This window comes from Tyto alba, unplaced genomic scaffold, assembly GCF_018691265.1.
Source record: "Tyto alba isolate M040663 unplaced genomic scaffold, T.alba_DEE_v4.0 Super-Scaffold_1000006, whole genome shotgun sequence".
NCBI classification, from domain to species: domain Eukaryota; kingdom Metazoa; phylum Chordata; class Aves; order Strigiformes; family Tytonidae; genus Tyto; species Tyto alba.
The window spans coordinates 4628221-4644444 of NW_024881272.1; the positions used below are offsets into that span (position 1 = coordinate 4628221).

Consider the following 16224-nt stretch of genomic DNA (forward strand, 5'->3'; position numbering starts at 1 on the left):
TGCAGACCTGCTGGTGTCCTGCCAGGGACACTGTGATCTGAAGAAAGCCCTCTCTTGGAAGGAATGCCCTGTACTTGAGGACATGAGGTAGTCCAGTAGCACACGGACCTGATCCAGGAGCAGATTTCAAGCTGTCTATGATGTGGCTGGAGTCAGGATCACACTGTGGCCCTCTGCCAATTTTAACTTTGCTGGCAGGGGCAGCAATCAGCAGCAGAGATGCAGTAGCAGAAGCTGCTGTGAGGTAACTAGCACAGTAAATCCTTCAGGGCCCTGCAAAGGAGGGAGCAAGATGTGTCGGAGCCAACTATTCACAGCACTGTCATCCAAGCTGTCTGGGTTAAAAGTAGTTTGGTAAAAACAGCCTCCCGCACCATGGAGGTATTGCCTAGAGTCAGCCTGGGTGCATGGTGGGGTCGTCCCCTTGTCTTGCTGATATTCCCCAGTCCTTGCTTCTCCACCGTAAGGCAGCATGGAAAAGTGGATGGAACAAGGAAACAAGAAGAGGAAAGGGGAAGAAATGGCCAATGAAAGCCTCAAAGAAGGGAGAAAAATGTAGAGTTTCCAAAAGGATTTTAATTTGGGCAAAATAAAGGAGGCTAGGGAAGGAGAGGTAAGTGTTGTTCTTGAAAATCCTTTGTGGGCAGTTTCCAAGCAGATGTGGTACAGAGTTGCTGGTACAGGGTGTGCATCCCAGGTCAGGAGTTGCTGGCCGTGAGTGAAGGAAAGGCTCTGCTCCACCTGGTTTTCCTCAGCATCATTGGTCCTTGCTCTTCCCATGGCTGGCAGGTGGGCAGGAGAGGAAAAGCACCTTGTTCTGCAGCCAAGGGGCAGCTCAGGACAGGATCAGCATGGGTCCTACCCATCTCCATGCTGTTGCGGTCAGTACAGGGTGGCAGCTCTGGACATTTTCTGAAGTTGGGAGGGACTTAGTCTGTACCCACGTTCCAGCATCTTTGATAGTTGAACCTGCACCGAACTGGCTTGGAGATGAAGTGCTCCTTTGTGCACCCTTAAGTCAACTGGCTGGGGTGCCCCAGTGAAGAGGAGTAGGACTGTGATGGATGGTGGGTTCTCGCCTTGACCACACATAAACCCCTCTGAAGAGGAGGAAGGGATCTTCAGAAGCTGTGTTTTGGAAAATCCCCCTCTAAAATATGCAGTGATTTTGGGACAGGTTTGTCGTAGAAGGTTAGTGGATTGCAACAGCAACTCATGAGAGTTTTGGTTTGCTTCTTAGGTTCTGGTTTGGAGGTTGAAGCAATAGACTGTTGACGTTTTCTCAGTAGGGGCCAACGGCAGTGCATTTGAATCTTCATATGGACTTGTGCTGAAGATGGCTTCTATCTGACACAGCCAAGTGTGTCAAGACTTCGCTAGGCACCTTGTTGTTTCCTCCTACCTTGGGAGCAGGCATACTTTAGCCCCCTGTCTAGGCTAGGGAAGGTCTTCTATCCTCTGGTTCAAAGGATTATCCATGTAAACTCACAGCGTGTTTCAGCTTGGTGCCCTGTCACCAAAGCTCATTTGGAATTGTCAGTGTGAACCAAAGCAGATGCTGTATTATAAACATGCAAAAACGTGCAGAGGGAAATGGTAGCTGAAATGGTTGAAGATGTTAGGGTGAGTGGTGTGATCAGAAGGGGAAGGAAAAACCAGTCACCCCATTTCACCCTAAGAGGGCAAAGGGTCCTTCTTCCCATCCTACAAGAGAGTCAATATATCCATCTTCACCTTGTCTGTGACCTGGAAGCACAATGAGAGGAGTTTTACACAGCACTGTTGAGTCACAGCAGCTGCCTGATGTCTCTTTCTCTGGATGATGTTCTCTGTACTTGCAATTCTAGGGGGAGTTGTCCTCAATCCTGCTTATTATGGTATGCACGGCCACACGAACACCATGATCCATGAAGTGGGACATGTCTTGGGGCTGTACCACGTCTTTAAGGGAGTGAGTGAGCGGGAATCTTGTGACGATCCCTGCAGGGAGACAACTCCGTCTATGGAGACGGGAGACCTCTGTGCTGACACTGCCCCCACCCCAAAGAGTAAACTCTGTCGGGATCCAGACCCTACCAACGACACCTGCGGCCAGACGCATTTCATGGGAACGCCCTTCAACAACTACATGAGCTACACAGGTAATGAGCAATAGTTGTTAGGAGTTGTAAAGGGTCATCTTCCCTAGAAACTTGGGTTTCTCTCCCTTCCACCTTCCTCGGTGGTGCCTTCTCTCGTTCCCCAACTGATGTGGTCCCTCATGGTGGGCAGGGATGCAGCAGGCTGCAGCCTGTGCTCGCAGCATCTCAGACCCTTTCTTGCTGCAGGCTCTTTCCATCCCTCCCTCACTGCCAGTCTGTGGATCACTGCAGATGCACCAAGGCCATTCTTGTCTGCATGGTGGTGTGCCTTTTGTTCTCCAGTCCTGCAACCACTTTATTATTGCTACTACTTATTATTACCATTATCATTACTACTATTACAATTTTGGACCTTTGAGTTGCACCCTTTTTGGCTTGGTTTCTAAAGGCGTGCTGCGGAGGGCTGTGGCAGCCCAAGAGGACCAAAGCCTGTAGAGCAATTTCATCATCCCCTGAGAGCCCCACGAGGGTGGTGGCACTGCCCAGGTGGTCAGAACTGGTTGCGAGCTGGCGCTGGAGTCCACGGCAGTCTGGAGCGCTGGTGGCAAGTGCAGGGACGTGGAGCTGCTGAGGCAGTGCCATCTTGTGGCTTTGGGGACACACGACACCAGACGGTCCTGGCAGGAGAGCAACCACACGCCGGGGTCCTCCAGGTCTTCCCAGAGGTCCCCAAAACAGGGTTTTGGAGGTCAGGAAGGGTGCACATTGTCGTGCCCCGCTGGTTGATCCCTGCCGCCTCTCTTCCCCCAGATGACGACTGCACCAACACCTTCACCCCCAACCAAGTGGCCCGGATGCATTGCTACCTGGACCTGGTGTACCAGCGCTGGGGCCAGAGCAAGAAGCCCGTGCCCATCCCGATCCCTCCCATGGTCACGGGGCAGACACAGGACTCCCTCAGCATCTACTGGCTGCCTCCCATCAGCGGTGTCATCCACGAGAGGTAAGGGGTCTGCTGTCGTGATGGTCTTGGGCAGGAGCCTGCTAGAAGGGACAAGGTGTCCTCTATGGCCCAGACTCCCCCATCCCCTTCCCCCTTGCTTGTCTCCAGCAGAGCCCTCAGACACAAGAGCCGGGCTGCTGCAATGGTCCCTCTGGCACATGGGCTCTCCTTCAAGCTTTCAGCTCTTGGGGTGCTGGGAGGGGAAGCCAAAGAGCATCAGGAGGCAAAGCCAATTCTTAAACCCCAGAGTACAATCACGGAATGAAAAATGAGTTTCATTTAGCACTTATTGTATAAAGTAGCTATTTACTAGGAGGAAATGCAGCCTTGTGGTTAAGGCAGGGAGCTTGAACCGCAAGAGCTGGGTTTCGTTCCCAGCGCTGTCACAGACTCATGGTGTAACTAACTGGGGGTAAGTCAGGAAACTTTTCAAGCCAGAGAAACGATGCCGAGAAACCAGAGTTGTTTGGCTGGTGAGCAGTGCATGGCCCCAAGCGCCGGGTGGCTGTCTTCCTTCTCCCCGATACCGGGGAGTTACCAAAAGCTGGATACACCAACAATATCTATTCAGAAGCCCCTCTTACTAAAGCATTTGGGTTTCCACCACATTTTAAGTCTATGCTTTTATTATGGGACCATAAGCACATGTTAAGAAGCTTTTCAACTTGTTTTAAAGCTGCTTCACAAAGCTGTGTCTTGCAATTAAAAGGAAAAGGCTGTCTGAGGCCGGCTGGGACACTCTTGGGTTGGGGTTTCCTTCTTTCTCAAAGACCTTGTGCTCTCTATGATGGGCCTTTTCCCCAGGGATTTAGAAGAGCATGTGCTTTTTGCCCCCCAGACATGAGAGCCTCTGAGCGCTGGGTGGCCTCAAGTCATCCAAACAAATTACTTTAATGGGGAATGGAGTGCTTTGGGAACAGGAAAACATAGGTCTAGAAGGCAGGTGCTGGGTCTTCAGATCTATCCCCAGTTCTTGCTCACAACTGGCTCAGGAGCTGGTCCAGGGTGGTGGTTCTGCATCCGCTGAAATAAACTGGTCAAGGAAAGGGGCTGAGACTGTCCCTTATCACAAAACAGTGCTTTTTTCTTTCCTGGAAAGCACAATGGGACGCCCTTTAACTGACATTATTGTGACCATTTTGTATTACTTTAGTGATGAAAGCCAAAACCTGACTCTGGGGTTTAGCAGAGATAAACCAAAGTGTACCCACCCAACTGCAGAGGCATTACCCTAGGAAGCATGAAGTCTGTTAGCTCTGCTTTCGTGGGTAGCAAACAGGAGATTCAATGGCTCATCCAAGACTGCTCAGCCTGTAGAAGAGGAGGGATTAAATCTGGCTTGTCCCACAGTCAATCTTATTCTCCCGTCTTTGACAAAGCTTGTTCCAAGCAGGAGGATATGCCCAGGGACTTCCCAAGAGCTTAGCTCGGCTTTTCCAACTTCTCATCTGATCCTGCCTGGACAAATATGGATGGAAAATTAACTGGTCATGACTAGACATGCCAATGCCTTTGTCTCCTGTCTGCAGGGAGCAGGACACGCTCTGTGACGACTGTGCAGAGGACGGGACCTTCCGTCAGTACGTGCACGAGGCCTCTTCCCCTCGGGTCTGCGATTCCTCTGGCTACTGGACCCCAGAAGAAGCAGAAGGTAAATGTTTCCTCTCTTTCCCTGCCTGTGAATCCCCCATACAGAGATGAAATCTTGTTGGGAAAAGAAAAAGAAGCTTTTATTTTTTTTTTCTTTTAGTGTGAGTTGTCTCCTCTTTGGGGAGGTACTTTAGTGCAGGAAGGACTTCCAGGTGCCCAGGGAGATACCTGGTAACTGCCAGCTGGCTTTGGACAAGCCAAGACCCTGCTATTAACCCCAAAGCCCAGACAGGTGTTAATGAGATACTTGTCAAAGGAAGAGACATTTATTTGAAATAAAAGTCTTAACACCATAAATCTTGGGACCTCATCCAAAACCTCAGGGACATTTGATGCAGCCTTGTCCAAAGGGAGCAAGAGTTGATCTTTGCTTGGTCCCTCTGAGTCTGTACCAAGTCCCGGGCAATCTGGGTTGGATGGAATTCCTCCCTGGCAAAGGGAACAGTAGGGTATTACAACTCCTCTTGTGCTGAGACCCAGATGTTGTTTGAGAGACTAACCTTGTGGGCATGGTGGTGACTTTCTGGGTCATGCGGCTGCCATAGGAGCCCTTGGGCTTTTCATGCTGCCTCAGCTCCTCCAAGGGCAAAGCAGAGGAGGCAGGAGACCAGGTGAAATGACCCCGAGCTCTACCTGGTGCACATGCTGCTGTTGAACCCTGTGAGGCCAGAGGATCTGTTAATTCTGTGCATCTGCACGTTTGAGCCACTGAGATCCACTGAAAAGGTAATGGAGTGGTTGCAGAGAAAGTGCAGTTTGGACCTTATTACACCTTTAGGATGTAGATCATGCTTTGGGAATAGGAGTGTCAGGATGTAGCTGAGATTTTTCTGTCTGAAACCTCCTTAATTTAAGTATCTCTTTCTAGCACTGTAAGTTGGGGGGGGGGGGGATGGAAATAGATTTAAAGAAATAATAAAATTTGTGTTTATTCAGTGACACCAAACAAATCAAAGCTTAGCTTGTTTATTGTCAGTAGTTCCTGTTTCCCCTGCCTGTCTGATTAACTGGCATGTTAAAACTGCTTCAGGATTTTTTTTCCTGTGTATGACTTGCAGATAGCACAAGTACATGTTTGCTGTGGTGAGAGACAAGTTTTACAGTTTTTAGAAGAGTAATATTATATGGGTGCAGGCTTTGAGTTGGTGCTGGGCTTTAAGAAGTGCTTGCAGTGGTTGATGAAGACAAGGATACTTCTACTTCAGGATGATGAATTCCAGCGATGCTTTCTGAGACTGAAAGCCCAACGCTATGTTTCTCTTGCTGGGTGTGAATCCACCCCCAGGGAAGGCAGGTTGTGGATCTGAGGTCAGCCTGGGCACCATCCTGGTGGAAGAACAGCCTTCCAGAGCTGCTTCCTTTGGACCTGGTCCCTTCCTGCCTTTGAGCTATTTCAACACATGGAAAGTGTTGGTCTCTGCTCTGCTTAGCCTATGTCCAAACCCATGGAGCTACAGGAACTCAGTATTGAGGTGCCCTTGTCAAGCCTTCTGTGCCTGTGAGGCTACAGAGCAAGATTCGCGTTCCCCAGATGTGTCCAGGCCATCTCTAGAGCTCGGCACTATGACCACTGTCCCTGTTTTAGAGGGCTGTGAGACACCAGATCTGCCAAGCCAGGGGCTGGGAGGCTAGTGGTGCTTGTTCCTTTCTAGGATGTTAAGGCAGATGCCACCAGCTCTGGCACGTGCCTGTAGTGGGTACAGAACTGCACGGGTGTGCAGCTATAACACAGAGGTGTATAAGCACCGATGGGGTACTGCAGGGAGGATTGCCCCTCTGGGCTCCCCTGTGAGGTCAGCTGTGCCCTGGTTCTCATCAGCCTCCTCCTCCTCCCTCCTGCCCAGGGCCCCCGGACGTGGATCAGCCCTGTGAGCCCAGCCTGCAGGCCTGGAGTCCGGAGCTCCACCTGTACCACATGAACATGACGGTGCCGTGCCCCCAGCCAGACGGCTGCATCCTGGAGCTGCGCTTCCTGCACCCTGTCTACCCTGACTCCCTCACCCTCTGGACCACGTACCTCTCCACGGGCTCTCCCAAGGCACTGTCTAACATTGAAATCTTGACAGAGCAGGGGGAGTCCATCCATCTGGGCCCCCTGGACACCTTCTGTGACGTCCCCTTTACCGTAAAGCTCAACATCCCTAAAAAGGTATCTGGAGTCAAAATCTACACCTTTGACGAGAGGATGGAGATAGACACGGCCCTGCTGACCTCCATGCCCCACAGCCCACTCTGCTCTGCCTGCAAGCTGATCCAGTACCGAGTCCTCCGTGACCCCCCGTTTGCAAACGGATCCCCCGCCGCCCCGGTACAGCCGCACCGCCAGTTCGTTGACACGTGAGTGACGAGGCTGCTCTGTTGCAGGTTAAGTGGGTGGCTGGGACAGTTTTGATGATCATCTCAGGTCCTGTATTTGAATCCCTGGATGGTTTTTCTTCTGTTGCCTGCCCTGCCCTGGGAATTACCACTTTCAATGCCACGAGCGGATTCCCTATTCGGCGTTGAGGAACCTTGCTGCAGACCCACCGTTGTAGCACAACCCTTGCCCGTGAGCCCAGGCTAACTAGAAGGAGCTTATTAAACCCAGAAACATTTTCCCCATCAACACAACTAGTAAAATGATTGTTCGAGTTAATGCCACTTCTCCCCAGCTCAGACCCTAGGGAAATAAGCAGCAGGCCCCTCTGAACGACCTGGCAGAGAACCTCTTCCCACAGCCTCTGCCTCTGGCAGTTTAGAGTTTGAAGACATATGTCAAACTGTGATCCTGTGTGGGCATACACATGTGATTTCTGTAGCTATGGTGAACAAATCTGTTGCAGATGTATGGGCTGTTCTCTCCTGCTTTTTCTTCAAGTCCTCTCTGTTCCTGCAGGGAAGTCACGCCTGGGCAGGTGTACCACTACCAGGTGCAGGCAATCTCTGGGACAACCTCAGGAGAAGCCTCTCCACCGCTTGTCCATGTCCATGGAGCACCCTACTGTGGGGACGGGAAGGTGACCACGTAAGTCAAGCTGTCAGCTGAGGTTCTTTAAGCTGTCAGGTCATTCTACCCCAAAGGGAAGCACTGGGTTGGTCCTTCACCCATGGGTACATGGCTGAAGATGCTGAACTGAATCCCTCCAGCAGACTGGACTATAGACCTTGTGTTTTGTAAAATGCCATGTACATAGAGATGGTCGTCTTGAGAAGCAGGGCTGGTGGTGGCCCTGCAGGAATAGGTTCCACATCAAGCTCAGTCCCACATGGTGTGGTGTCTTTAGAGAGCTGTCTGGTCTCTGCTTAGAGACCACAAATGATGAGGGGTGCACCACCTCTACATCGAGAGACTCCAGTGGTTCACCTGCTCCATCTGGGGACAATTATGCCAAATTTCCATATTTTAGCTTTTTCAGACTTCAACTTCCAGGTCACTCAGAATCACTCTCCCTTGAAAAACAATTTTCTTAAGTGCAAGGAAAATGAACAATTGAAGCAAGTGCAGGAGGGATTGTGGTATCAAACAAGACTCAGCAAGGCAGAGACACATACATCAGAGCTAGCTGCTGAAGTAGTGTAACCTAGTATGGTCTTAACATGAATTCATACTAGTTGAAGACTTGATTCAGAGAGAGAAAATGACCACATCAGGCTCCGTTTCCAAAGTTGGTAGAAAAGTGAGAGGAGCAGAAATGGGCAGATAGAAGCTGAGATTTCTGGCAGGCTTTCCTGTTCCTGAGCTGTTGTGGGGAATGCCATGAAGGAAGCTTTATCTGTGGAAGTTTTTTTTATCTTTGTACCATGTGTGGAACAGTGAGTCAAAGGTGGGAAGATGGGACACAGTGGATCTTTCGTGTTAGATGAGGGTGGAAATGGGTGAGCTTCACAAGATGTACGTCTGAAGTTTTTTTGCTCTTCGTGTTTTGGGATATGTAACTCTGTGCACAAAGGAAGAAGTACAAATTGAGGCATTTTTGCCAGCTTTACCCATTCAATTTTCTGCAGTATGGGGGCAGAACCTTTTCAAGGAAACAACATGGGCTTTTTTTTCCCTCATGAGATGTCATGTATGTCATCTAGGGGCTGATTCTTGTCCTCTCTTGAGCTAGCCTTCTCTCTCTCCCTTCTCCTCCTTCTCTAGCTCCCACTGAAACACAAGCCCCATCTCACAACTTCCCGCCCTCTCCAACACTTGCTTTCTCCAGCAGCAAGTCATCTTAATGCTTGGTTCTCTACTTCTTCCATTGTATATAGCTTAATTTTCTTCTATAGTTCTTGCCTCAGGTCTTGTAAGAAACTCACAGTAAAGTCATGCCTTCTCCCATATGCTGTGTTTTCAACCTCTTTATGGTGTTTTCTCTCCTTTACCTTACTCCACATGTGGCTTTTCCTCTTCTCCCTGCTTCTGTGGAAATGGAACCAAGATATGGGGGTCCTCACACCTGGGCTTCTGCCCAATCGTGACTGTTGAGTCAAGAGTGGTGTTAACACGTCTGGCTGTTGTCCTCTTAGGAGCCTGGAGGAGGAATGTGATGATGGGGACTTGCTGGATGGAGATGGCTGTTCCAGGAAGTGTAGAAAGGAAAAAGGCTTCAACTGTGTTGGTGAGTCCAAATGGATTGAGACATCCTTTTGAGGAAGGAGTTAAAACTGTACATCATTCACACTGTTGCTCAGAGCAGGGGGTGATGCACCTCATCCAACAAAATGTGGATCTGCAGCTGGAGTGATCCATAAAGCTTCCCAGGCCTTTGTGGTGGGAAATCCCAGGGCTAAATGGCCAGCACGCCTCCTGGGGCAGCAGGAGATCTATGTGCCTGGAGCCTGGTTTGTAAATGGGTCATTACTGGTCTTGCAGGGGAACCAAGCCTGTGCTATGTGCACGATGGGGACGGTGTGTGTGAGCTGTTTGAGAAGACAAGCAGTGTCCTGGACTGCGGTCCCTACACGCCCGATGGATACGTGGACCTGTGGGCAGTGAAAGCCTACGCCTCCCACCAGGAGGAGAAGTCCTGCCCTGCTTCCTTGGTCACTGGAGAGCCTGTTGTGAAGGTGAGTGAAGGCATGGCCAAAAAAAAGGCTTTTCTAGCAAAGCCCATGCAGTAAATCTGGGGAAGTCACTGCTGCCAAGAGCATACTGAGGCAAAAACAAAATTTTCAGAGCAGTTTTGGAAGTGTCCGTTGATTACTATATTCCTATGCAGGGAGCCAGTAGAACACCGGGGCATTTCTCACATCCCTCTTTCAGTAGTCCCTAAGCCCAGGAACTACAGTACATGGAGGGGTGTTTCATCAAGACAGGGAGCACCTCCCCTGACCATGCAGTTTGCTAAACAGTGACCACCCCCATCCCATCAGCTAAATGCACAACTTCAGGCATGTGAGTAGTCCCACTGTTAGTTTTTTGTTTTAAAAAAAAAAAAAAAATCCCATAAGTCTAATACCATATAAGGTCAGGGCCTGAAAGGATAAAATCATGCCATACATCAGCATCTGTGCTGCTCTCCAACTCTCTGATCTGAAGCCAAAGAAAAATCAATGGTAGAATTCCCATCTTTCACATGGGCTTTGGAGCAGGGCCTGGAGGTCTAGGATGGGATTTCGCCTGATTGGTGTTAACGTGGTATGTGTATGTTCTCTCCCAGCAAGCTGAAGGAGGGCAAGAAATATGTAGAGAGGTTATATTCAGCCCTTTATATATGCGTTTCTATTGACCTGATATAAGGAATAATCTTCTTGAAACCTACAGCATGATTAAATTGCAGAGATGTACATGTCTAATGAGATGCCTTGGGCTCAGGTGTCTGCTTCTCTAGAATGACACACATCTTCCAGGTTTTGTCTTCCAGGCTTATGGGGATGTCTGGGATACCATAGGGCATTGAATGGCACAGAAGACCGGTATTCAGGCAAATGAATCACACCTTAGGATCTCATCAGCCCAGCCAAAAATCAGGAGGCTGTGATCTTACCTAGCATCTCACAGCTTAGCTCATTTCTTACTCAGCCCCACGGACACTGTGGGGTGCTTAGGCAGCATATCTACATCACCTCAAAATGGCAAAGCCCTCCTGTGCACATGTGTGGGTGGTGAGATGTTGCTCCTGCTTAGGAACTCACATCCTAATTGTCTTCATGCTAGGAACCAACTTGGGATCCTTCTCAACATTTGTTGAATCTTCCTTGAGGTTTTTGTAGGTGCTGTTTCTTTCTTTCACCCTCCTTGCTTCTTTCTGGGTTGAAATAAATCTCTCCTTTCAGGTATGTAAATCCCACCTTCACAATGTGCCAAAGGATCTTTCCCTGGCTGCTTGGTTCCCCTGCACTCCCAGCCAAGACAACGCTCAGGATCCAGATGAGGAGAGGATGCCCTTGGGTGATGGAGAAGTTTGGCTCAAGGTAAGTGAGGGTGTGTGGTCAGGCACAGGATTGGCCTGTCTTTGCCTGAGCACTTTGGTGACAAAGACCCATCCTTCTCTGTCCTGTAAGAGCTACAGCAGTCTTAAAAACTGCTCAGATAAGACTTCATATTCTACTGAACTCTTTGTAAACCCCAAATGCCTGTGGTTGGTTATGTAGTTGCCCCATTCCCGCTGTGAAGAGCAAACCCATCCTGGGGCAGATTGCCAGGAGAAGGGCTGTGCCCAAAACCAGAAGCCCACAGAAATGTGTTGAGGCTGAGAAACAACTTGCTCCTGACTATTCCCTGCAGTCATGCTGTGCCGTTACATCCGCAAAGGGTGGGCACAAGCTGTGTTTAAAGTCCCCGGTTGCCTTTGTTCCTCGTGGCTGTGAAGAGCGAACAGAGGGTAGCTGGATGTACTCTGCCACCCTGTGAGGGGTCCTGAGTGCTCCAGGTTGCTGCTGAGCACCCTGACCCCACAGCAATCGGCTGTGGCACGCAGGTCCTCCTGCGCCCTGCTGACTCCAGACCAAAGGAGGCACTTTTGTGCCCAAGATGCTGGTCCTGCAGCCCAAGGGAGGCTCGACCGGGGGCTGCTTTTGAGAGGGTACCTGAAGGGTCAAACCTCTCTGTCCCGGCAGGCAGAGGAGCAGGACAGAGAGCTGAGGGTTAGACCAGTGTGATTTTTACAGCGTTGATTTTCTGACCACAGACACGGTTTAGAGGTTTTGTGGCTGTTGCCTGGTGTTACTGGAAAGCTGGGCTCTGGCATGCTTCTTCCTCTGCAGTTTGAGGGGCACCTTGCCCTGCTTTGCTCGAGGTTGTCTAGAGAGGACTTCTTCCCAAGATGCTCAGATGACTTAATGAATCTTTAAACTTGAGTCAATAAACATGGCTGTTGCCTCTGAGGTCCTCTGTCTCTCCAAAGAACTTTAACTAGAGTGTGTTTTGTTTGGTTTTTTTTTTTTTTTTTTCCTTTCTTCCTTGTCTGTGTGCTCACAACCTACTTTCTAGCTTCAGTCTCTAGCCATGACAAGTGTACCTCCTTTCTTCCCTTGCTAGTGAGAAGGCAGCAATCTCCCCCTCTGCCCTACCTAGATGAAAGCTTGCTTTGCACTTCTCACCAGGGGTTAAAGAGTGCTCCAGTTTTATTGGAGCTTGTGGTCAGTTCTCTTCCTCTATGGATGTTTATATTAAAGACTTTCATTACTGGTTCTCTGTGCTCTCTCTAGGAGTGCTATTATTTTCCGCCTGTAAAATTATTTATGGACTAGTAATAAATATGCCCTTTTTCTTTTTTTCTTTTTTCCCTTTTTTTAATAGAGTTTGCCTGATTGGTAACATATTGAGTTAGGAAAGACAGCTTCTTGTTGACAATTTGCCTAGCACACCCGCCTGCCTGGAGAGGAATGGTGCTGTTCATGCACATGCGTACCCACGTGTGCATGGTTTTTCATGGCCACCAACTCTCATGGCTGTTTTAAGGCTGCTGCACCTGTGTCACCCAGGTTAGAGCCACACCACAAAGCTCATCAGGTGGTAGGAATCACTTTCTACAGCATTTCTCAAGAGGTGGCACCAATGAGCAAGGGAAAGCCTGGGTCATGCTGTTAAGTGGGCTGGGGGCAAGAGTTCTGTGTGTCTGTGTCACCTAATGAAGCATCTACCATGCACCTTGGGTCCGTCTGCAGATGGGAATCATTATGACTTGCAGATATCCAGCCATGCTTTGTTCTCAGTTTTTAACACATCTGATGAGGAGAGAAATTGAAATCACTTGCTCACAAGTCAGGATGTGTAACATGCAGGAAATTAAATAGAAAAACGGAGGAGGGAGGGAGAAAAATTAAGAAGATACCCTGCTGTGGCCAAGCACATAATATGTATTAAAAAGAAAAAAAATTGGGATGTTAGTCAAGTCAGCTGCTGTTGGTCTAACTTGAGACCAGTGTCCTTCACCTCCAAGTAGATGCACTGTAAGAAGGGAAAGACTAAACTCTCCACCTTGAGCTGCATAGTCCAGGAAAAGCCTCAACTGGCTTCAGCCATTTCTCCTCCCCTGAGGAACCATGCTTGGAGGGGAGTGGGCAACAGGTAACTGGGTTAAAATCAGCCAGCTCCTTGGGGCTTCCCAGCTGCAGCTCTGTCCTGGGGCTCCTTGGCGCAGGTGGTGAGCACTGCTGGCTCTTCTTTGTCTGTCTTCTCACTTTCCTCCTTTCTTGCTTTCCTGTTTCTTTTCCTTTCTCCCCCTACTTTTCTCACCGAGGGAGACAGTGGGGATGGACCAAATAACTATGTTTGAGCCTCCTGGTCCACTCCTTGCAGCCAGGCCAGCGCTGCAGGAGGGCAAACCCTGGCTAAAGGAGCCTGTAGGCAGCGGCAGGACTTGCTTGTGGGGTGTTTGCGGCCAAGCACCTCCCTGCAGGGTGGGAGCCCTGGGCTGAAGCCCAAGTTTTCCTCCTGCTCCCATGCACGCAATGCCTGGCGTGGCACAAACCACCCCGAGGCTGGGCTGCCATCACAGATCGGGTGGTTGTCCCCTCCGCTCCTGCAGTCTGCTCCTTTGGGCTGTGCCCGGCCAGTTGGAACTTGTCCTCCTCCAAAATACACCTTCGCCTTGAATTTTCTGGGCTCCCTCCACGCCAGCGTTCAACAAAAACACTCCATAGGGTGGATCTTGATCAAAACACATCTCGGCATTAGGTGGGGGTCAACAGGGTGGGGGAGAAAAACATTTCTATCTTCTTACTTCCAAAGAACATCTGCCCTGCTATGATTGATGCCACAAGTTTCCCGACTGCCTCCTGTAGCCTTCGGGGCTGTAGACAAGTGGGGAGCTGTCGGCTCTCCTAGCAGGCAGGACTTCTTCCCACAAATCTTTCCGTGTGCTGGCTGACAGACAGTTTGTAGTCACTCTGGGTACTGTGGCTGTTCTTTGGAGGTTTTTTTCTCGATAGAAATGTTTTGGTGGAAGGGCTGGTATCTGTGATGTCTGGGTGCCTTGCTTGCCCGGATGGGCGCTGTGTGAAGTGGGAGTCGGAGCCTGGTGAAGGGAGGGCAGAAAACAGGTTATCCACATCTTGATCAGGTGTTGCTCAATTTTAAGAGCAGCAAATGTGGAAGCTGGGAGGACACCATAAATTTATGGCAAGGCGGGACCGATACATGTGGGGAAGGCTAGTGAAAGGGATAAAGGGAATTAGGGAGGGAAAGAACTGTGTTCCTGCACCCTTCCCTCCCTCCTTGCTCTCTTTCCACCTGTTTTCTGCCCTGCACATCTGCAGTCTCTGACCCTCTAACCCTGCTCCTACACTCTCACCACGCTCCCTCTTTCTCTCCCTCTTGCATATATGGGATCAGAAAGTCTGTACTTGGTATGTATGCTCTTGGGGTCTCGTGCCATCCTGCCCAGGTGTGTTTTGAGAGACCTGCAGTGCCCACCTCCCTCCTGGTCTTCTTGGCCTCCGACGGCACCATCCCAAGCAACCAGCGCAAGCCGAGGGTCACTGTCCAGCTGAGCGACGTCGATGGGCTGAACCGCTCTTTGGGTAAGCAACCTATGGGCTGTGGCACCAGTCTGTGCTGTCGCAGCAGGGACACCAAGAGCCCTCACCACTGCTGTGTTCTCCCACTGGATTGGGCGCTGCTGTCCTTTGTCCCCCCTCACAACATCTTTTACTTCCCAAGTTGGGCTGTTGGGATGGGGGGGGGGAGAATAAGAAGGAAATTGAAAGCAGAAAAAATACTCCTGGAGCTGAGCTAGTGGCTTCTTTCTTTGCCCTATCTCGCAGGGATGTACGAGCTGTCATGCCAGCACAACCCCCTCGTCATCAACGTGACCCACAGCCAGGAGTTTCCATCCCACCGGGCTGCTTCGGTGCTGCTCAACTTCTCCTCCCCGCTCGTGGGCATCGCGGCCGTGGCGTTGCGGACCCCAGCTCAGCCTGGTTCCTCTGGCCCCGCCACCTGCCTCCTGCAACACCAGGAGGGACACGGCCACCAGCGCTACAGGTATGGTCCCCTCAGGGCACTTCCTGACCGGCACCCAGAATACCGACCTCCTCTGGGGATTTGTGCTTTGGTTCTGGAGTTTGCGTCTACTCACCGAGTGTCCCATCGCTATTCGCGTGGCTTTTGAGGTGTTATTGGAAAAAACGGTGGAATGAGTCTTGATTTGCTTATCTCGCTGTGAGGGGGGAAGGCAGGAAAATAGATTTTGTCTGTGGCCCACGCTTCTGCACAAAACTGCATTAAAGGGCTGTTCCCTGGTGGGAAAACCAAGCTCCCTCTGCTGAGGAGTCATTACCGAGGGGTGCTGCTGATGCTGTGCTTTACAAACTCCGTGTCCATCCATTCCAGTCTTCCCCACACTGCAGGAGGTCGGGATGAATCTCTCCTCCTCCTCTCCGTGCTGGCCTCCCATCTATCCCAGTCTCCTCGCCAAATCCCACACTGCCCTCATCGTAATGCGGCAATAACAATAATAGTATCAACGGCGCTTTAATTTATTGATGTCCGGCGCTTGCAGGCATCTGCCTGTCTTCATAAAGCAGCAAACGAGCGGCAGCATTTGCAGCACGGGCCCTGCTCTCCAAGTAGGTCCTGCTGGCAAAAGGATGGGGAAGGGACTGTTGTCAAAAATAGACAAAATAAACAAGGCAGAAAGAGCGTGCCAAAGGAAAGGATGGTGCTCAGCTCTGTCCTGGGTGGGGGTAGTGGGACTGACAACATCCAGACCTGCCGAGTCTGGCTTTGCTTTTGGATCCCAGGCTCCCTGAAGTCCCAAGCGTGCCAATCCAGGGCTCTGGTTCAGCCAGTTACTCAAGCCATACCACTGGGAATACTGATTTTTGGGTGCAAGCTTTGCTGGATTTGTGGGGCCGTTAAGAGTGAAGGTCTTTGGCTAGGGTCATCACATCGCTGCTGCTGTCACTCTACTTCTGTTGATGGCCCTGACTGGACAAACATCCTCGATAATAAGGGTGTGTGTGTTTGTTTAAAAGATTGTGTGATCATGGCACAATTGATTTATGTAGAGTTCCAGAAGCCGTGAATATTCTGCAGTTGCTTTTTACTTTATTTTTTTTTTCAAGTACATGTGTGATTTA

At 50.2% G+C, this 16224-nt stretch overlaps 1 protein-coding gene across 1 annotated transcript in view; it reads left to right on the plus strand.

The window, feature by feature from the left end:
* The window catches only part of PAPPA2 (pappalysin 2), a 93548-nt gene that overhangs the window by 34219 nt on the left and 43105 nt on the right, over positions 1 to 16224 (plus strand). Inside the window, exons 4-13 of the mRNA XM_042786352.1 lie at positions 1848 to 2141; positions 2892 to 3084; positions 4614 to 4735; positions 6579 to 7071; positions 7610 to 7738; positions 9226 to 9317; positions 9572 to 9765; positions 10975 to 11112; positions 14529 to 14664; positions 14908 to 15127. Coding sequence (XP_042642286.1) covers positions 1848 to 2141; positions 2892 to 3084; positions 4614 to 4735; positions 6579 to 7071; positions 7610 to 7738; positions 9226 to 9317; positions 9572 to 9765; positions 10975 to 11112; positions 14529 to 14664; positions 14908 to 15127 — 2011 coding nt within the window. The remainder of the gene's footprint in view (positions 1 to 1847; positions 2142 to 2891; positions 3085 to 4613; positions 4736 to 6578; positions 7072 to 7609; positions 7739 to 9225; positions 9318 to 9571; positions 9766 to 10974; positions 11113 to 14528; positions 14665 to 14907; positions 15128 to 16224) is intronic.